This window comes from Accipiter gentilis, chromosome 31 (genome assembly GCF_929443795.1).
Source record: "Accipiter gentilis chromosome 31, bAccGen1.1, whole genome shotgun sequence".
Lineage (NCBI taxonomy): Eukaryota > Metazoa > Chordata > Aves > Accipitriformes > Accipitridae > Astur > Astur gentilis.
In genome coordinates this window covers 2,616,254-2,636,350 of record NC_064910.1, presented here as the reverse complement: position 1 = coordinate 2,636,350, position 20,097 = coordinate 2,616,254, and the positions used below count along the sequence as shown (strand labels likewise).

Sequence of the window (20,097 nt, the reverse complement as noted above, 5' to 3'; positions counted from 1 at the left end):
GTATTTGGAATCACTTTTTCTTGCTTCACTTCTGCAAAAGCAGCATTACAGTTTATTCCTAAATTAGCTGTGTAAAATTTGATTTTCTTCCCTTCTCCCAGAAGTAAATCAAGCCACAGAATTTAGAGGGAGGAGATAAAAGGGAAAGTTTAGGCATCTAGGTTTGGGTTTTGTCATTGTTGGTTTTCGTTTTAGTGAGAGGGAAAGCATTCGAGTGACAAATGAACAATTTTACTTCTCTCATCATTCTTGAAACATGGGTTTATGAGGCAAAAATTTAAAATATCTTATTAAAAATAATTCACACAGTAACCTTCCAGCAAAAGCACCTCTCTTTTGACATGACTGCAAACAAGATTACTTTTACTTAAGCTAGGTCTTTTGAACGAAAGCTGTAGATCCGAGCCATTTAACGATGATGCTCTTGAATCTCGTGTGTGCATATGGATCAGCACAGAGATCATGGGGTTTTTTTTCTTATAGTCTGAATACCATTTCATTTGCATTACAGATTCAGGCTAGAAGACCTACCTCTTTGCTCCATCATCATCTAATTATATCCAGTTACCTTGCTTCCTTTTTGTGGGGTTGGGCAGAGTGCTTTTGAGAATACCTTTTCTTATGCAAACAGGAGCAGAATAATTAGGGGTACATTACAAAATAATCTGCTCTTCTTCCCTGGAAATCTGAGCAATCTCTTTGCTGCTTCCAAATTTTGATGGCCATACCAAAAAACTAGCACGTCTTTCACGGGGCTGTGGGGAACTACCCTTTTCTCTACGTGTGTGTTCACATGAACATGTGTGTGTTTTTTTAGTAGCTGTAAAATTCATACTTTTTGTAATCTTCCCTGTCAATGCTATTTTAAGTTGAAAAGAATACTAATTGTTTCTCATGGGAGATTGTTTTTAGATACCAAGCCACTAATATGCCTCTGGATTAGAATTTGTGTAAAACACTGTTGCAATCTCCTTGGCTTGGCACTTCTCTATCACCCTACCTACTTAATAAAAAAAAGAAAACAAACACAACAGAGATTGCAACTGTGATGGGAAAAGTTAGTTGTAGCAGAATATAAAGAATAAATGGTAAATTACCTAGACTTAAGGTAAACTTTACCAGTCCCATCTCACAGTAGCACAGCTAGTTTTCCAAGGATCATTTTTCCCCTCCTTTCATACAAGAGATCACGATGCTCTGATGCTTTTCACAGTTGGTGCTATTGTTTAAATAATCATATACAAAAGTCAGGAACATGAAGTGCTATTTCCTAAGCACACTTAAGTCATTTTGCTACTTAACCCATGGAGCTAACGCAATTCAACATGTTTTTAAAACGCATATTTCTCCAAAACACAGGGCTGTCACTGCTGTAAAAACTGGCCTTAGACCAAGGCACATAGATCAATTTAGAAGAGCTCTAACTAACTGGAAGTTTACTAGAATTGTAGAGGTTTAGCCACTGAAAAATGTCCATTTTATAGAGGAAATCTGTGTTTTCTCTGATACTAAATCTGCTAAAGAAGTTTCAGTTGAATAGGCTGCCAAAGTCAGTTATAAATGGGTTAATAACTAAGCTTTCTTTTAATGAAGGCTCACAGAAGTAGGGTGGAAGCAGATCTACTTAATTTAAAGTGGTGTTGCACTTTTATTTTTTTTAATTGCTGACATATGCTTTAGTGCTCTTTACCTCTATGGTGTTTCCATTTTTAGATCGAAAAGTAATAATCCTCTCACTTGGAGAATGTTCCTTACAGATGCATGTTATGAGACAAGTCTCAAATAATTCTTGGGAATCATTTCAGGTACAGTGTGTACGGACTGATTGCACCCACTTATGGACTGATGCGTTCTCTTCAGCTCTTTGCAATAAACAAAAACTAAAGCTGGGACTCAAGAGGCATCTGTTTAATATTTCAAAAAGAAATACTATTGAATGGTTTTAACCATTTTCATAGAATCACAGAAGCACAGAATAGTTTGGGTTGGAAGGAACCTTTAAAGATCACCTAGTCCAACCCCCCTGCCATGGGTAAGGACATCTTTCACTAGATCAGGTTCCTCAAAGCCCCATCCAACCTGACGTTTACATAGTCACAACAGTGTTTGTATTTTTTAACAAAAGTAAGGGGTTTTAATATCCTTTCAGAAGTTTAGATTAAAAAAAAAAAAAGATACTAAGATTAGACTAAGAAAATGCTCTCAAAGAGATACTTGTTTGTCTTAACATAACATAAAACTTAACATAAAACTATTAAATTCCAATTATATAGGTCAGTGCATCCTTGCTTAAGACTAGAAATAGGAGAGTGGGCTTGTGTGTGCCATTGTGGACAGAACTCACCCAGCAAATAAGTTTAGGCTTTTCCACAGCTGTGACTGAAATTTCAGGACTGTGAGCTAGAGGGGAAGGAGAAAGATGATTTTCCAGTGGTTATGACTGAAGTAATTAGACATAGTCACTCTACCAATGGACCTGAATTTATTAAAACATTACAGTTAAATCACTACTTTTTTGGATGGTGATTAAAATTCCAGTCACTTGTTTTAAAAATTTCTCTGTACATATTGAACTATTTTCATGAATTGTAGCACTCAGAGTTCATCTAAGTTTTTGCATCCTTTTTTGTAATTGGGTATATATAATTCTGTTGTGGTGGTTCAGCTATTATGTTTGTATGTTTCTGATAAAGAATTTCTCCTTTCTACCTGCATAATATACTTAACTGGAGTATTTGGAGTATTTGAAATTATGTGTAGATTTCAATGAGGGAGTGGATAAAGGCTTCCTTGCATATCCTTTGCAAAGCAAAACAGAATCAAGAGGAATTTATTAAAATATTCTTTCCTTGAAATGAGAGAGAAGTTTTACTTGTATAACTTCACATGCTGCATTCTGCCCACACTGATCAGCAGCAAGTATACTGGCTTAGAAATCAGATTGCAATAACTAAATTTGTACCTGATTCTATTTGAACTGGAGACATCTTAGCCAAGGATTCTTTTTTTTTTTTCCCCTTTCTCTTTACTACTGTTCTTATTTTAAATCTCTGCAGACAGTGGGTTTAGCACAGTGAATATAAAACAGCAGTTAAACTTACACCTGTGCAAAGGAGAAACTGCTAATACCTCTGCCACTGTCAATACACAACATAGACACTGACCATATTCTACCGGCAACAAAAATCAAGTTGATATTTTAAACAAACTAATGCAATGTACCTGGTACAGGATCCACTCAGAAGTTCTCAAACACAATTTTACAAACAGACTCACCACCCCTGGATACTTCAAAGGCAACAGTTTAACCAGCGAGGTATTTTCAGGTCATTTCCACAGAGGAGAGCAAGAGCACAGCCAAGTAAATAAAGTTACAGAGAGCAAGGAGAAGCTTATTATTTAGAATGATAATTTAAAGGGCCAAAGATATAAGCATTTGGAAAGCTAGTACCAATGCTAACTTTTTCAACTGCAGGAAAACCAACTATGAATTGATAGGCAAAAATGCAAGTAGCATGAACTTGTATTTGTATTTCCTTTAATGGCAATACTTTGTTTGAAGTTGTTCAATGCATAAAGAGGCATTCAAAGGAAATGAGTTGAAATAATTGGTTCAGTACTCATGGTGGCCAAGAGTCCCATTTGCACATCACAGAGCCTGTTCGATTTAAGATGCATATAAACATACACACCTGTCTGTACGCTCTTTTTCATCTACATTGATTTTAACATACCTGCATAGAGTAATGGCAGATAGTTCCAAAGTTGGGTATGAATGTCACACAGCAACTTTCCAATGAAGGAAAGAGAAAAGAAAATACTTATGAAAGAAAATATAAAATGCGAATGAAAGACTGTAAGGAATACATTTTCCAGAGACTTTTAAATGGACCTTCCAATGTCCTGTGTGAGGATATAAAAAAAAAAAAAAAAAAAAAAAATAAAAAAGGGGGGGGGGGGAGTCAGAAGACCCTTTGTAATGCAGAAGAAAAAGTGGTTGCACAAATACTAACTAAAGGAAAAAAAAGAGAGGTGAAACAGTCAACTACGTAGAGCGGATGTTTACTACAGATTAGCAACAACAAAAAAGAGTAACAATTCTTGCAAAGATAAGGACCTTGTTCCACAGAAAGAGAAAACTCCAAGTGAAAAAGTAAACAGCTGGGCCTGAGGTAAAATATTAACATTGGTGTTTATAAACTTATGTGAATGATTAAAAACCTCACCCACAGCTTGCCCCTCTGTTAGATTCGAGCTGAACACATGACTGCATACTCACTGCTGAGCAAGAGCTAGAGCCTTCAGCATCTGTAGGAGTAGCTAGCACCTAGATCTCATTGCATTTTGCTATATTTAGTGGAAAACTGAAGCATTATTGTAAAAGTTTTTGCTTTATTTTGTTTCATTTCAAGCCTAACTCAGGTGTCCCTGTAGCATTTCCATTATAATCTAGCAGAATGAGGGACACAAATTACTTTGTACCTGCAGAGGAAAAAAGACCAAGAGAAAGAAGTGACCCCGATTTAGCCCAAAACACAGAAAGCAGCTCAGAAAAGGCTACAGCCTTTAGCCGCAGAAGCAGACTAGGTTTCATTCACTATTCAAGCAAGTGTCCCACGAGACCTAGATACATCCTATTAGAGAAACTAAAGCAATTCTCAAGCATATGTTGCATTGCTGTTAAGCCAAAAAATAAAAACTGAAATGCATCTAAGACATTACACAATTCACCTTATCCGCAAACATGCTATCTATCAAAAGTATTTGTAATCTATGGACTTTCATTTTAATGAGTTTTATGTCCCAAGATTCTATTTCCAAGGCAACTTAGTAATAAGCAAAACAGTCCCCTTCACACACACTGTGAATGTCTTCAGTGGCGCTACAGCAAAGCCACTCGTAAGCCCAACTGCAAGAACAAACAAATTGTACATAAATCAAGTATCAAAATATTAGCTCTGTTCCTTGTCCACAGAAGCCATAACACCACTATTTGGTACAGCACAGAAAATTAACAGTGCTGCAGGAAAATATTAGGATAAAAGAATTGAAGTCCAAAGTGAAATGAAAATGCCTAACAGTCAAATTGCCCAAGAATAATAAAATACAACAGAGGATATAGTCACAGTCCGCAGTAATGCAGCTGTCCTACTATTTCAGGCAAACAAAACAGACTTCTAATAGACATGAGCATGAATAAATAGAAGAAAATAGAATGAGGAACGGCTGCTCTTACTAAGCTCCATTGCACAGTGGATGTAATGAGTGTTGAAGACTCTTGTGGCTATGCAAACTCAACAATCTTAAGACGTGAACAATCTGCCATTGGACTCGATGAGATTTTATTCATCTACTGTAGTCAACAGTTTTCCCCCCTCACTTCAGAGGGGCAAAATGTAAACCCTACTTACAGTTTCCTAGGTAGGCTGATTCTTGCATAACACTATTATGAGCCATTTTCTGCCCCTGGATAAGAATGAAGAGCTTGGAAAGTCAAAAAAAAAACCTGCCAGAAAAGAATTGTAGCTAAACACCATCATCTCAAATAGAGCATGAACAGCCAACTTCATGAACAAAATAATCTTATTTCCAAGTGCTACCACCACCCCCCCATAGAAAACACAGTCACTACCACAGACTCACACTTAGTTTAGCTTGTGTGGCAAGAATAAATCTTAATTAATGGTTAATTATGAGTAAAACAAGATTCAATGAGCTCTTGCCAAGCAAAGCAGTACATTGCTTCATCCCTCTGTGTCTCTTGATCTGATGTAGGGAGGGATTCAAAGGAAGAGGGAACAGTCATAAATCGCAGCTTCAGCCCAGAGAGCTAAATCTCCTTTATGCTGAAGGAGGCAGGGCAGCTCTGCAAAGCCACTGATGCTCTCTATGTATTGGAGGACAGGCAGGGCACAAACTCCAGTTTGCTGCTGCACACCTGCAAGAGCTTTACAGGCAGGAAAACAAACTCAGCAGCTTATCAGACACCTGCCACACAGCCTGATCAGTGAGCAAAGGCACTACCTTCCTTTACCCAATAACAGCCTGCTGTGGTCCCAGCATCAAGATGAACCAAGCTCAGCAACCAACCCTTGCATGGCACAAACACAGGCCTGCATCACCTACCTGGCACAGGTTATCCAGGGGCAAAGACACTCTGCGTTGTGTGAACATGGCTGTGCTGCTTTTACAGACAGCTTTACACCTAAAAGCACGTTCCTTTGCAGAAGGCACGCAGTGATACCAAGCCAAAAACCCTGTCCAGAATTTGATGCTACACATGCCTGAGTCCAGCACTGAGGCTGTGGGGGAACGTACTACCATGGTGCTCGCTCCACCACTTTGGTCAAGACCAAGGTGTCAGGCTGGGCTTCAGTATCACACCAGAGAGCAGAGCCAGTGGCAGCTGAGGGTGTGGGCTGAGGACTGCAAGACCACAGCAACCACCAGCGCATCCACGCTGCACTCTCCAGTTCTTCTCAGTGAGGGCTGCGTTAGCTCAGAGAGCTCTAGAGCAGCCTTTGAGCCCTGTCCTAGCTGCAAGCACTGGGGAGCACAGGGCGAGTACCCACAGCTCCCTTAGCACTGACTACAGGAGACTACGTGTTCCTCTACCAGGCTCACCAGCACTTATTTATTTTGACCCATTAATTCTTTTATCCTACCCTCAATTCCATCCCACTAACCTGGATCCTGGAAGATTAACTATAATTTAAAATTTCTATTATGCTTTTTTTAAAAAAATAAATCTTCTTTTTGTAAATCCTTAAATAACAAGTCTTGATAGTCTGTATTTTGAGTTGCTCATAAAATATGAATTTCTCCTATATGAGACCTCAGAAACTGTGAAAACACAACAGGCCGAACCATACATCTAAGCAATGTCTGTAAGAGGGAACACCACAATCTTACCTGACAGGTAAGCAAATTGTTTCTTTAACTGGTCCTGAATATCTGCAGCATAGAGGGGAATGATATCCTGATGCATGATTTCATCTGTGGAAGAAAAAAAAAAAATTTGCATTGCAGAGTCATTTTATGTAAAATTTCACAGCAGACATCAAAAAAAGTCATCCCTAGAACACAAACACTCAGAAAACCGTCCAAGTTTTGAAAAATACATGAAAATGTCTGCAGTGTTTTAAGTGTTTGCCAAAGGCAAACTTTTCTTTGAACAGCATACTGATAAAAGAGTAAAGAAATGTGGATTTGCTGATGCTCAGAAGCGGTACAGGATGACACTGATCCAAACACTATAGATCTAATATTCCTCAGGAATGATGTTAAACAGTGGGGTTTTTACATATCAAATTCATTTTTTATTAAAATCTTCTCAACTCACATGAAAAAGGGAAACTTAGGATCCCTCTAGCCTGTTGTCTAGTGTTCAAATACCACCAGGCAACAGTGTTCAATAAGGTAGGTAGAACAGGCTTGAAAGTACATCCTCACATTTAACACACGCATTCGTACCTCAACTGGAAAAGCATTGCTTAATCTTTTATCTCAGCCCTTCCACTTCAGCTTGATGACAAACACACTGTTTTCCCGAGTCTTTGTTTTCTGCCACAGTGTTTGAGCAGAAGTGTTTCCCACAGCACATTTCTAGAGATCAAGCAGAAACCTAAGTTTTGCTGACCTCAATAAAGATTGCATGACAGAGTTGCCTCATTCATTAAACTATGATCTCATTTTTTTTACAAGGAAACAAAGTTTTACTCTTGCAATTCCTAAAAATTAATTATTCTATATTGTTAGCCTCATTGAAAAGTAGCGAAGGGATAACCTAGCATTTTCATTATTTGGTTTTGAACATTTCCTTTAATCTGACATTGTATAAAAGAAGTCTTGTTTTCTAATGTACATTGAAATGCCATTAAGATAGACTCAAATCTGACACTCAGAACTGTGAATATGCACAGGAAAAGTAAGTAAAAAATCCAAAAGCCATGTAAGGATAAGTGTCATCTGCCTTGAAGGACAAGCTGATCAAACAGAAGTAGAGCTCTGGCCCTCAAGGAAGGGACTTGCTATTACTGAGAACTTTCAAATGCTAGATCTGGAGTGGAGAGCCACTCACTTTTAGAAGCGATTCTCATGTATGTAAAATTCTGAGAACTGCAATTATTTGAGAACAGCAAAAACCCCCAATTTCAGTTACTTCTTCCAGATAAGCAACAACTTATACTGGGAAACAGAACTTCTCTGTTCTCTTTTGGCCAGTCGGGTAGAGGAAGACCCATGACCACTTCCAAGGTCACACACTGATCAGAGTTATTTTTCTGCATCCGGTGAATTGCTCCTTGATCAGAAGACCTCTGCATTCCATGCTGTCAAATCCATAAGTGGGTACGTTTAACTGCTAAGTCATATTTCATCCAGACCTTCAGTTATGTCATCATCTTAATGGTTTTAAGAGAAAACTGAACACAGATCCTTCAAAAGTCCAATCTCAGATGACCAAGTCATTTCCAGAAGAGGGGACCCTGCCCTTCTAAAGGAAAAAGGATTTTAGATTTTAGTTTTGCTGTCAGTGCTTTTTAATGTAAGAAGCCCTCCTGCAGCAGTGTTTAAGAAACTGAAGTAAATACCCCTGATTCTGCAAACCAATGCCTGCAGGTGGACCCATTTACTTGAATATAAACTATTACAGGGTCAGTGCTTAATTTTTTGGTGAGAGATGGGTAAAGGGAAAAGAATGTAATTATTTTGTAATATGCCATCCTGCCTACAGTCACAGGCAGAAATAATAAGCATGTAATAAAATAGGGATGTTTTGCATACCTAAGTGAATATGTGACACGGAACATTCAAGCAGGCAAGACATTCGTAAGGCAGGGAAACTATGTTTCCCAGATATGTAAGGATCACCATTTCGTCTTGTATCCGTGTGATCAATCCCATTGCGGTCCTGACTTGTGCCATACGAAGACCCAAGTCTAGATTTGATTGCCCCAGTGTTCCCTCTGCTAGGACCAGCAGCTTTTGCAACCAGCACAGGATAGCCCCACAACCCTGTTGTCAAATACTGTTTCATTGAAAAGACAGTATTTTCCTCCACCTGGTTTTAACTCAAATTTAAGAGCCAGTCTGTTTGCAACTGGAGGAGCAGCACACCGTGTCTGTTTACAGACAGAAAACCTCCAGAAGCCCTTCCTGCTGCTCTCTCCTCCACCAAAGCACATCTCATCTTGCTCTTGCTGGTCTGGTTTCATGACGCACTTCTGGAAGCAGAATACGCATTGAGATCAAAGCTGATTTTTCAATAAGTTAAAACAACTGAGATAACAAATAGCAGTAAAAAAACCAAAGCAAGAAAACGCAACTCTTGGAACTGCTGAACAGTTCATATCCAGCAGCTTGACTGGATGTGCTTGAACCCTGTATCAGTGCTCAGAGATTTAGCCAGAAATCCCTCTCCAGTACCCTGTTTCCTTTCAGAGAAGATGCAATTGTAAAAACTCATCACTCTGCATCATTTCCTTCATATTTAGCATCCCATTTAGCAACATTTAGAAAAGAGAATTCATCACAGTTTGTTTGGGATTTAATCTTATTTCAATTTAAGGTTGTCCATCACTACTTGAATATGCTATTTCCTTAACAGGGTAAGGTAACAAAATGCACACATGCTAAATAGACTGCGAAGGGCACAGGCTCCTTATGCTCCTGGACTTTGTGGAAAATAATTTCTTGGAAATATTCTTTAAATAGAGAACCTGCCAGCTGGTACATTCTTTAGGGACAACTTCCTTTTTAGTGAGCTAATTAAGTGCACATTAAAATACAGAATTATTGAAAATCTGTTCACTGTTTTCTAAGGAATTTTTATAGGCTCGAACTCTACTTCCACTTACATGGATTAAGACTGACACAGCCCATGATTTTCCCTGTTCTATCTTAACTGCTTTACATAGCATTTTCAAAACAGAGACCTAAGAGTTTGTCTGTTTTACTGTATCCAACATCCATAGCTGAAAAAAGATGCTTATATCCAAACATGCTAGAACATCCAGTCCTTCTTGAAGGGCTCATTTAAAGAGTTTTCCAAAGTAGCTTGCTTAAAAGAAAGTCCTTGGGATTTATAGTTGCACCTGGTATTGTAGGTGCTAATAAACAGTAAAATAAGGTTCTGTGAAGTTATTACTGCTTTTTTATTATTATTTAAAACTGAACACATGTAATAACTGGGAACGCACAAAGATTTTTTTCTAAGCCAACAACTGGAGGTTCTTTAAAAAAACCCACATTATCTAGCATTTAAAGTACAAATGCAAGAGACGACAGAAGTGTCATCTTACTAACATAAGGAATCAGTTCTTACTTAAAAAAGCCTTTCTCTCTAAAAATGTGAACCACAATCTTATGGATATATCATCTTCTAATTCAATTTTAAATCTTGCTTTGATAAGTCCTGCCTCTATGATGGCTTAGAGGGGCCCAACCCCATCCCACCAAAGGCACCTGACTGCATTTCAAATGAAGCAGGATGACAGGTTGAAGCACAAAGATAACTTGTGCTTGAATTACCTGGTGCCAGTAAGCCCTGAAGAAACCCGGATCTGAGAAAACGATCAATGTCACTCAAGTCAAGATTTTCATTCATTGGTAAAAGGCTCCTCTTTCTTTTCCAATGAAAATGAAACTCTTCATCATTCAGAGTTCGCCTGACATGCAGAAGCAAAACCACTTTCACAGAAGACAACACTGGAGGGGAGTCTGAACAGACTGTACCTACGTTACGTGGAAGGAAGTCTCCAGGCATGACTCAGGAGCCTCTTGTAATGGGTTTATTTAATGGTTAATCCAATTCCCACTGAGCCAGCTGGAATTACACCACCCTTTGAGTAGGTCTGCACGAAACTCTATGGCCATTACTTTATACCAACTTGAAAGCCAACCTGTTTGTACACATATGGACACAATTATGCCTTTCAGCACAGATCCCAGTAGCACACCATAAAGCAAACTACAAATACATTTTCCTCCTCCTCTTTCTTGCTGAGTCAGCAAGATTTTCCTGAAAATGTGTCTACATCTTCTCTATGCAATTCATGCCTTAAATGGAAGAAATAATGTCTTTCCTGACCAGTTTTGTTTTGCTTCTCCTCTGGAACAGCCTAACTACTCAAGAGTTGAATGCCTTTTATGAAGGGGGTCTTCATTTGAAAAATCTCTTCATTAAAGCACCCTCCCATCTGGTAATTATAAATGTACGATAATGACTTTTAGAGCAGTCCCTTCATCTCTCTCAGCCTGAAGGCAAACCTTTCATTTCCTCATTCTTCCCTCTTTATCTTCACCCCCCACCACCACCATCACTAACAGTCAGCTCCTTTGTGTAGCCCCCAAAGGAGGAAGGGCCAGAGCAGCAGAGCTGGCGAAGATAGCCCTCTTCCGCACTAAGCCATGTGAAACTAATGAGCTAGTCAAGACACCAACAGAGCTCTCCAGCTCTAAGACTGAATTTTAAAAATCGCCACTGAATAGAGATGATGCCTGCGAGCTCTGTGCTAGGTGTGCTCCGGCACAACAGCTGCAGACCAAGCTCCTCGAGTCCACATGCTATTTGTAGCCACGCTGAGCTGATGACATGAGTTCATGCACACATTGGTAAACTGAGTATTAAAACCTCACGGGTTCAAAATATCTTCAGGAAGAGTTCATTTCTATTTTATTTGACTGCAGTGTAATCAAAACAAGGGGCCAGGAAAAGTGAGTGATTAAACTTCTGGAATTTTCATACAAAAGGCAGAGCTTTGCTGAAGTCTAGTTAGGAAGGAAATTATCACCTGGGTAGAACAGTGCTCTCTCAACTTGTTCATTTCTGGTGAGCTAAAATATCCCAAGCAAGCAGGAAACACAGATTTTTCATCTCTACCAGCATGCCAATTGCTAGCACAAATAGAAATAAAGCAACCTAGTGCTCCAAACAGCTTCGTATGGCACTGGGTGTCCAAAAAATATTTTGAATGATACAGGTATGTAGGAATTTTACTTGTAAAAGCTTAACAGCCTACAGCCAAGCCACATCTCCCATTTCCTCTCCTAGTCAGAAAAGACAGTTTCCTTTCAAGAGCCCTGGTGCATAAAAGAGATGTTCAATTTGAGATACTTTTTCTTTTCAGTGAATCATGCTTTATGTAAGTAGTTCTTCTGCGGCATTACTAACATCAGTTCATTTTCTAGGACTGCATAGCCTACTGCCACAATATGCACAGAACAGCAGGCCTATGTAGCCCATTGCTACTATAGGCTAGGCTGGAAACCCATACATTTTCAAGGTTAAGTAAGGAGCTAGCTGAGACAAGACTTGGAAGTGGTACTGCCAAAGAAAATCTAAAATCTTAGGAGTGATGCTCCCTCTATAAGACCATGCACAGTGAACAGAGGCATTTATTGAGTGGTGTTTTCAATGACTCATGCATCAGAAGCTCTGACCATTCAGATCCTTCACAGAGTCCATGATATTTCTGCAGCACTTTTCAAAATCCATTAAGTTTTGGTAATATTGAAATGATTCCATTGAAATGAAACTTGATAACTCTGCTCATTTAATCATACCTGAAGAACACTGCAACTACTTAGAAGAGACATAAATTAATCCCAAAATGCTGCAATTCCATTATTTAAATACAAGGGATGGGAACTTGTCATGTGTGAAACAGAAAACCAAAAAAAGTTTGTATTATATAGATGCCTCCTGAACCACCTGCTTTGTCCAAGTATTTCCTGCTTCCTGTAATCACAATTAAAGAGAAGAAAAAAAAAAAAGTCCATCTTTTCTTCTTTGAGATCACAGACTTGGAGCTTTGGCACAGGACTATCAACAAAACTACAAGGATGATGGTTTGGTTTCATATAGGGAGATTAATCACTGATCCTTCTTTTAAAAAAAACTTTTGAGGTGTACAGCAAATGCAGTGCTGCTGGGCTGGCACAAGATGACAAGAAGTATAACAGTCCCCATTTTCTTGACTCAAACTATGAAATAGCTGCTCAAAAGCATACTTTGACAGACAACCAAGATTTTTGTTTCTTTCAAACTCCTCAAAAATTTTTTTGTTTGTCCACTTACCACACATGTCAAAGGATGTATTTGTCTTTGCTCTCTTCCTTCTTCCGCTTCCACTTTTGCAAAAGGCAATAAAGTTCAGACTTAGTTTGCCTAAATATCACCTCAAAGCACAAACGTCAGAGGAAATATAATCCTCTCACTTCCCTGTAGAGTAGCTGTACTCACAGGGTACTAGGAGCACCAAAACCTACATCATCTTCCTCTTCTGCTTCATCAGTCACACCTTCTTGACACACATACTCTGTAGTCCCACAGCTTCTCAGGGTTCAGCATTAAGTTTGAATATGGCTTACAAGAGTAATCAAGTATTAGCTGTTCTGTAACTAGAAGAAAACTATGTAGTAATTAGGAAGGCAATCTAGGGATCAACGCAAGACCTAGTATTTCTTGAAGAAAATCTACACCAAGACAAATCATATTAGGAGTTATGTGAAAACAGAAAAAAAGTGGGGGAGGATGTTGCAACTGTTGCAAGAAATCCGAAAGTGTTACCAGTTATAGCATCTAATCTGTTTTGCCACACTTTTGCTCCACACAGTGTTAAAGTGCACCTAATCTGTTTCGGTGAGAAAGAGATGTTCTTTGTGCTATTTCAAGCATCATGATAATTACTCCCTTCCCAAACTGAGAAGGAAGGAGAACTTTGAATCATGCCACACAGCTGTCTTATAGCATAAGTTTTTGTCAGCTGCAAAGAGGACTTGGAGATAAAGGGCAGCAACACCGTCATGTGGACTTACCATCTAAAAGCAAAAATTCACCTGGTGCATATGGGCATGCTACTGCTATTGCAACAATAATAGTCCTCTCATTCTCTTTCCAGGATATCCTGAAGAAAGCCAAAGCAATTCTATTTGCCTGCTGGCAAACTGTTTTCTGTTCTTGCAGGACAGTTTCAGACTGCTAGGAACCAAAACAGGGTTAACAAATATTACCAAAACTGCAGCATCATTAACTCCTTAATACTGCAAATCATGCTGGGTGTGTAGTAAAAAACTATTTCTGAAGTTGGTCACCAAGAAGAAGCAGATTTTGCAAAAAGCAAAGATTTTTTAAAAATTTTCTTTTTTTTAAGCAGAGAAATATTAGATACAGCCTGAGCAGCAGACAATATTCTCCTAGCAAGCACGCCAGTGATAAGGCAGCGATTGACCCAGATGTGTCTCACTCGGTACTTTAGCAAGCAAGCCTCCACAGAGTAACAAAAGTGTTAGATTTTGCCAACTGCATTTAATAAGATTTAATGCTCTGAGAAAATTATTATGGGAATTTTGCATTCTAAGTACTAAAGCGTTGCAGAAAGGGAAGTCTTACAAAAACAGAAAATAGAAAGATCAACTCTGAGTAGAACTATTTGCAAATTATAGGACTCATCTTCAGTGTGACTTAAAAACTGATGATGCTTAATCATGAATTCTAAAGTGGACATCCTTTTCAGGCAAACAAACCAAAGATTCTTCTCCACTGAAGCCACCTGCTTTCAACCCTCCCTCTGCAGAAAAACATGTATCTCAAAGCAGGCCCTAAAGCTTTGACTGAAAAGTCAACACGCACAGGACCAGCTGCATGAGTACTTGGCAATTCCACTAAACGGAACGCTATTTTTGTGTGGTATTTTGGAAGCAAGATAGGATTTTAAACAACTTGATCTAAAAATTAAAATCATTTTTATAAAACAGCAAAGTGGTAAAATCTAATTGCTTATTGAACACATCTATTCTGGAGAGAAATTATACTTCCTTTACTCGAGGAGGATTACCAATACGCACAGCTACAGTATGAGCCTGCACAGCACAGTGCTTGAAACACTGGAAACAGGACTTGATGTTAATCATAGCATTAGGCTCCAGTGCTAACAACTGCGAGGTTGTCACAGAAGGTTTTTGGGTTGGAAGGGACCTTCAAAGACCACCTAGTTCCAACCCCTCTGCCATGGGCAGGGACATCTTCCACCAGACCGGGTTGCTCCAAGCCCCATCCAACCTGGCCTTGAACACTGCCAGGGATGGGGCAGCCACAGCCTCTCTGGGCAACCTGTTCCACTGCCTCACCACCTTCATCGCAAAAAAAATTCTTCCTTATGTCCAATCTAAACCTACCCTCTTTCACTTTAAAACCAGTGCTACTTGTCCTGACACTGCAGGCCCCAGTAGAAAGTCTTTCTTGAATTTTATCATTTCAACAATGCAGAGAATAGCTAGAATCACTTCTAGAGAACAATGTATTTTAAGGTACTTTGACACAAGCACACTATTCCATAGAACTGTACATCTATAAAATAATGTTTTGAAAGAGGATGTGAAGCACTTCATGGGTGTGAGAGAGGAGGAAGAGCTAAGTGTTCACTAAGTGGCTTAGATGAAGCTGAGTACTAGTTTTCAGCTAAGACACATTTACTTGCAGCTGTTTGTAAACTTCCCAGTTCTTGGGACTCTTGACTACAGATGACTTAGAAAGAAGAGACTGCCGAGTTCATAACCAAGGGCTGCCCCCCCTTACCACACAGACAACAGAGTTGTTAATGAAGCAGCTCTTGAAGTACTGTGGCTTACTGCCCAATACCATTAAAAAGATGAAACCCATCACATGGCTCTCTACAGCACTGCTAGTATTAGCTGCTTCAGGTAATACAGAGGCAGGACATGGTTCAGCATCTCTCCCGGGCAGCTAAAGAGTCCTTTAATGCAACACAGTCAGGTCTGCTGCTCACATCCAGCATTTTGCAGGCAGGATGCTAGACGTTTGGCAGGAGCCTCCCCTCCTTTGCTTTACAGACCCCCATTTTCACCCCTTTTAGGTCTCAAATTAAGCATCCATTCATTATCCAATCTGAACATTTGGCACATGACTGTAATGACTAATCAAGTTCTGCTAAATAAAGCTCTGGCCTTGTAAGCAAAAAGTTATTTTTGATGGAAACTGACTGTGCAAAACAAATCAAAGAAGATATAATTTATTGGATTTATTTCAGTGTCCCACCAGCAAAAAAACCCATTAGATTCTGTTTCCATAAGTGCAACAGTCCAACTGATGTTACTTCTATTTCGAGAGGTGGTTTTGGTAGACTTTAAGTCCAAAGATTGACGGCTTTCTCTTTAAAATCTGCCCTTTTGGGCATACAGGGAAAATACTTAAGCTTTCTGGAACAAAAGAAATCCCCTATTTTGTGTGTGCCAAGTACAAAGTAGATGCATATTTTAAAAGTTACAACTTGCTGTTTGTTACGAGAAGCCACGGTCCATAAATTGTCTGAAATGAAACACAAAATCCTTGCTTAGAACTTAAAACCAACACAACCCTGTCATGTTCAAACTGAGAAGTGAATAGATACATCACTTATTCTGAATTAGATGACCTCTACAATTTCTCTCATCTAACTGAGCATAAAAACCAGAAAACAAGACTAAGTGCAGTGGAGCTGAACTTTGTTTGCTACAATTCCACAGGCTCTGTGTAATGAAGGTTTATAAAAGCCAGGGTCTTTAGAAAGCACTGTGATTGCTCCTCCATCTTCAAAGGCTTTGTGTCTTCTGTACAAAACAGAAATGCAGTAGTGCTGCATTTTGAAGAGAAAAGCCATGTAAATGAAAAAAAGTTCTGAATATCTGATACTTAGAGAAGTGCCTGAGACACAGCAGCTATAAAAGCATTTGAGGAAACAAACATATAAGGCTCCCTTCGTTTCAAGGTAACACAGTAATGAGATGCAGAATCTCTCACATATCACGTGCAGTGAAGAAGCTAAAGAGCAAACTTTGACCATGAACTTCCCTGGTGGTGGGTATTCTCATCTGAAGTTTCATTTGACCTTACTAGACAGTCTGCTCCTTTGGGACTGAAGGCAGGTTAAAATAAACAAACAAAAAGCCAAATGAACAACAAAAAAAGGTCACATCAATGCTTTTAAGACAGGGAGTTACTTTTAAAAACCTGTCCCTAGGTCTCAGCAAGTACCAGGTTTCAATGACACCACTAAGCTGCTCTATAGATGTTTGGAGTGTTAAGTTTTTAAAGGACACTAATACTTATTAGAAAGGAGTGAATGTCTTTACTGCAACTTTGCACAGCAAAGACATGAGAGGCAACAGCCAGATGCTGCAGTATGGGAAATTCCAGCTGAATGCAAGAGAAAAATTCACCATGAGAAGAGCCAAGCACTGGAACAGGCTGCCCAGCAAGGCTGAGTGATCTCCACCCTCGGAGATATACAAAATTCAGATGGACAAGTTTCTGAGAAACCTGCTTTAACTTTAAAGTTAATCTTGCTTGGAGCAAGAGGCAGGACCAGGCAGCATCTGGGGGTCCCTTCTAGCCTAAGTTTTGCTGTAATGCCAAAGGAATTTCCCAGTGAGAAGTCCTGAAGCCCACCTCACAAGCCTGGAAATAAAAGAGAAGTTTCCAACACAGATACTATGGCCTTACAACAAATAAACACATACAAACTAAATTCTGTACTAAATTCGGTATATTGATTTTAAAAATGAATACAGAATAGGGTAAAATCTAGTTATGTTGATACACTTGGTGAATCTCAGGCTAATAAAATCTGTCTGCAACCACGTATTACAAAGCCTATCTATTTTCTGGAAAACAAAATTAAAACAAAAAAAGAAAACTAAGGAAATAGCTTTTCCAAAGGAAAGAGGAAATATCCCAGAGTCACGATGAAGTAGTTCTGCTTTCTAAAAAAATCCAGCTAATAATTTGTTTCATAAGAACTGTTCGCAACCCTCCATAAGGGTCCCGTGTCCACAACTAATAGCTCTGCAGGATGCAAAACTATCACTTAGTAGCAGATCCCTTCCTGCTGCAGTACTACAGCTCTGAGAAGATCACATCATACCTGTCTCATAGGCAAACAAGCACGGTACTGACTTGCCTTGCTTTCCTCCTTTCAGACAAAGCTTTGGCATGTTCTTAACACCAAGAGGGAGAAAATTATGGTGATTCACGTGCTGCACCATTCATTCCCCAACATGCGACTCCCAAGTGCTGCGCCTGGCTCCAGTGGCTGAAGGGAGTCCACCTTCATTGCAAATAAGGCTGACAAAGCCAGATTTTAAGAACACTCCCCTCAATTACATTCACACACAGAAGACCGCTGCTAGGGCACCAGTCGTCCTCTTTCCACATTTCCCCTACATACAGAAAACTAGGAGAACCTCAACAAGATCCTTCCTCTTGGAGAGAGCCTGCAAACTCCTGGGGAGCCACAGCCAGGCAGCGCCAGCTCCACTCTCCGCTACAGAAACACTCCAATTGTGTCTGAAACATTTTAGTCTTGCGATGTACTTACGAGACAGGAGGTACTTTCATCCCCATTTGGGCACTGAAAACCAGAACCAGCGCTGCACACAACTCCCTGCACATTCTTGAAGCAGAAGAGAGACTCGAGTCCTGTGCCTATATCTCAAACCCCTCCTCTCTCTTCAGTTTGTCCATCCTTTTTGCCATCTCCTTACCCTCACTCCCAGCCATCGACTAACAAAGGAATTCCCCAAGATGACATTGTTTTCCTTGGAAATTTTCATAGGGTTGAGAATGGAAAGATAGGCATCTGAGACCTCTCCTTCACTTTAATTTTCTCTCCTCTGCTGACTGTAGGAACAAAAAATTCCTTCTCTGAGTGCTGTACAGGGTAAGAACAGTGCCGGGGAAAGGGACAACCCTCCTGCCCACTTTGAACACAGAATCTTTCAACAGTTTTCCCAGAAGGAGCTATCTCTGGCACACTGAACATGCCCACAAGAAGCGGTGGCAGTCAACAGATGACAAATCAAGCCTTGGCAGTTGCTAACAAAAGCAGCCCCGCTCACTTATTTCTCAATAATCAAATACAAATTAACCCCCCCTATTTTAAACTTGGCAACTTACACAGAGAGTCCTGGCATGGCTACATATGCATCACCATGATTTGACACAAAACACTCCCTGGTTCTGCAGTTTAAAACAGATATTCACTCTCTTGTACAATCGTCAGCCATTTCCTAAACCCACCCCTCCCCTCTCAGCACAAACAAGGATGCACATAAAGACCAAAAGTTATGCAGACTGATTAATCCCTCCACCTTTTCCATCTGGCTAGCCTCACCTTTCTTAAATTTTTCATTCATTCCTCCTAAGCAGCATGCCCTTTGGTTTTACCCCTAGTAGCATGAAGCACTACAGAGAAGCAGAGCACTCGGACTCACATGTTCATAATTTAATTAGTAATACTAATTAAAGATTAGTAAGAAGATCCACCCTTTACATACCTGTTTCATTTAAATTTGAGATTTCAAAAGCAACAACACTGGAAAGTCAGACACCAGCGCACAGACTCAGTGCTCTTTCTCTGGCCCTCCCCTGCAATAGTCACGCATACCAAAAGCAGAGAACAGAACTGGAAATGTGAATTCAAGCACTAGAATAAGGAAGCAATTTTTGCTTGTCCCTATTCCACAAAACACGCTTTCAGTTTTGCAATGGACTGTAGCTGCACTATTAACAGCAAATAATATGTCCCCTATTTCATTATATCTTAACAGAAACAACATTCCTATAGAAAGCTCTGACTGAAGGAATTTAAGAAATAATGCATTTTAGATTAACCCTCCTATACTAACAACTAGGGGATGCCAAATTGTATCCTGCGAAAGAAACTATGCTTTTTCCCTACCTCAGATAGGGATCAGGAGAAATTGTGTATCTGATATTTACATAAAAAGCAATTAATTGAAAATTAAAACCCAATGTAATTCAGAAACAGCAGGATGGCTCTCTGGAACAGCAAATTCTCCTTGTAAGCTTTAGCAGCGGTTCTGATCGCCATAATCACTGTGTGAGTGAATCCTGAACAAAGTACCTTGTGTGTAAAATAAAGGAAGAGTGGATACATCTGATGTACTGAGAAATATATCCACAAATAAAAGGATACACTGCAAATTTATGCAAGGACAGAACACATACACCCATAATAGTAAACTACATTTATGTATGAATGTACACAAAAAGAGTACAACTTCTGCCCTTTGTACTAA

General features: G+C 39.5%; 1 protein-coding gene across 13 annotated transcripts in view; it reads right to left on the bottom strand.

Moving 5' to 3' along the window:
* MCF2L (MCF.2 cell line derived transforming sequence like) overlaps window positions 1-20,097 on the bottom strand; it is a 159,131-nt gene that overhangs the window by 62,066 nt on the left and 76,968 nt on the right. For all 13 annotated transcript variants that reach the window (XR_007510194.1, XM_049834284.1, XM_049834285.1 and 10 more), the window contains one exon: window positions 6,913-6,996. Coding sequence is in view for 12 of the 13 variants with exons in the window: in XM_049834284.1 (XP_049690241.1) it covers window positions 6,913-6,996 (84 nt within the window). In the remaining variant the exon portion in view is untranslated. The remainder of the gene's footprint in view (window positions 1-6,912; window positions 6,997-20,097) is intronic.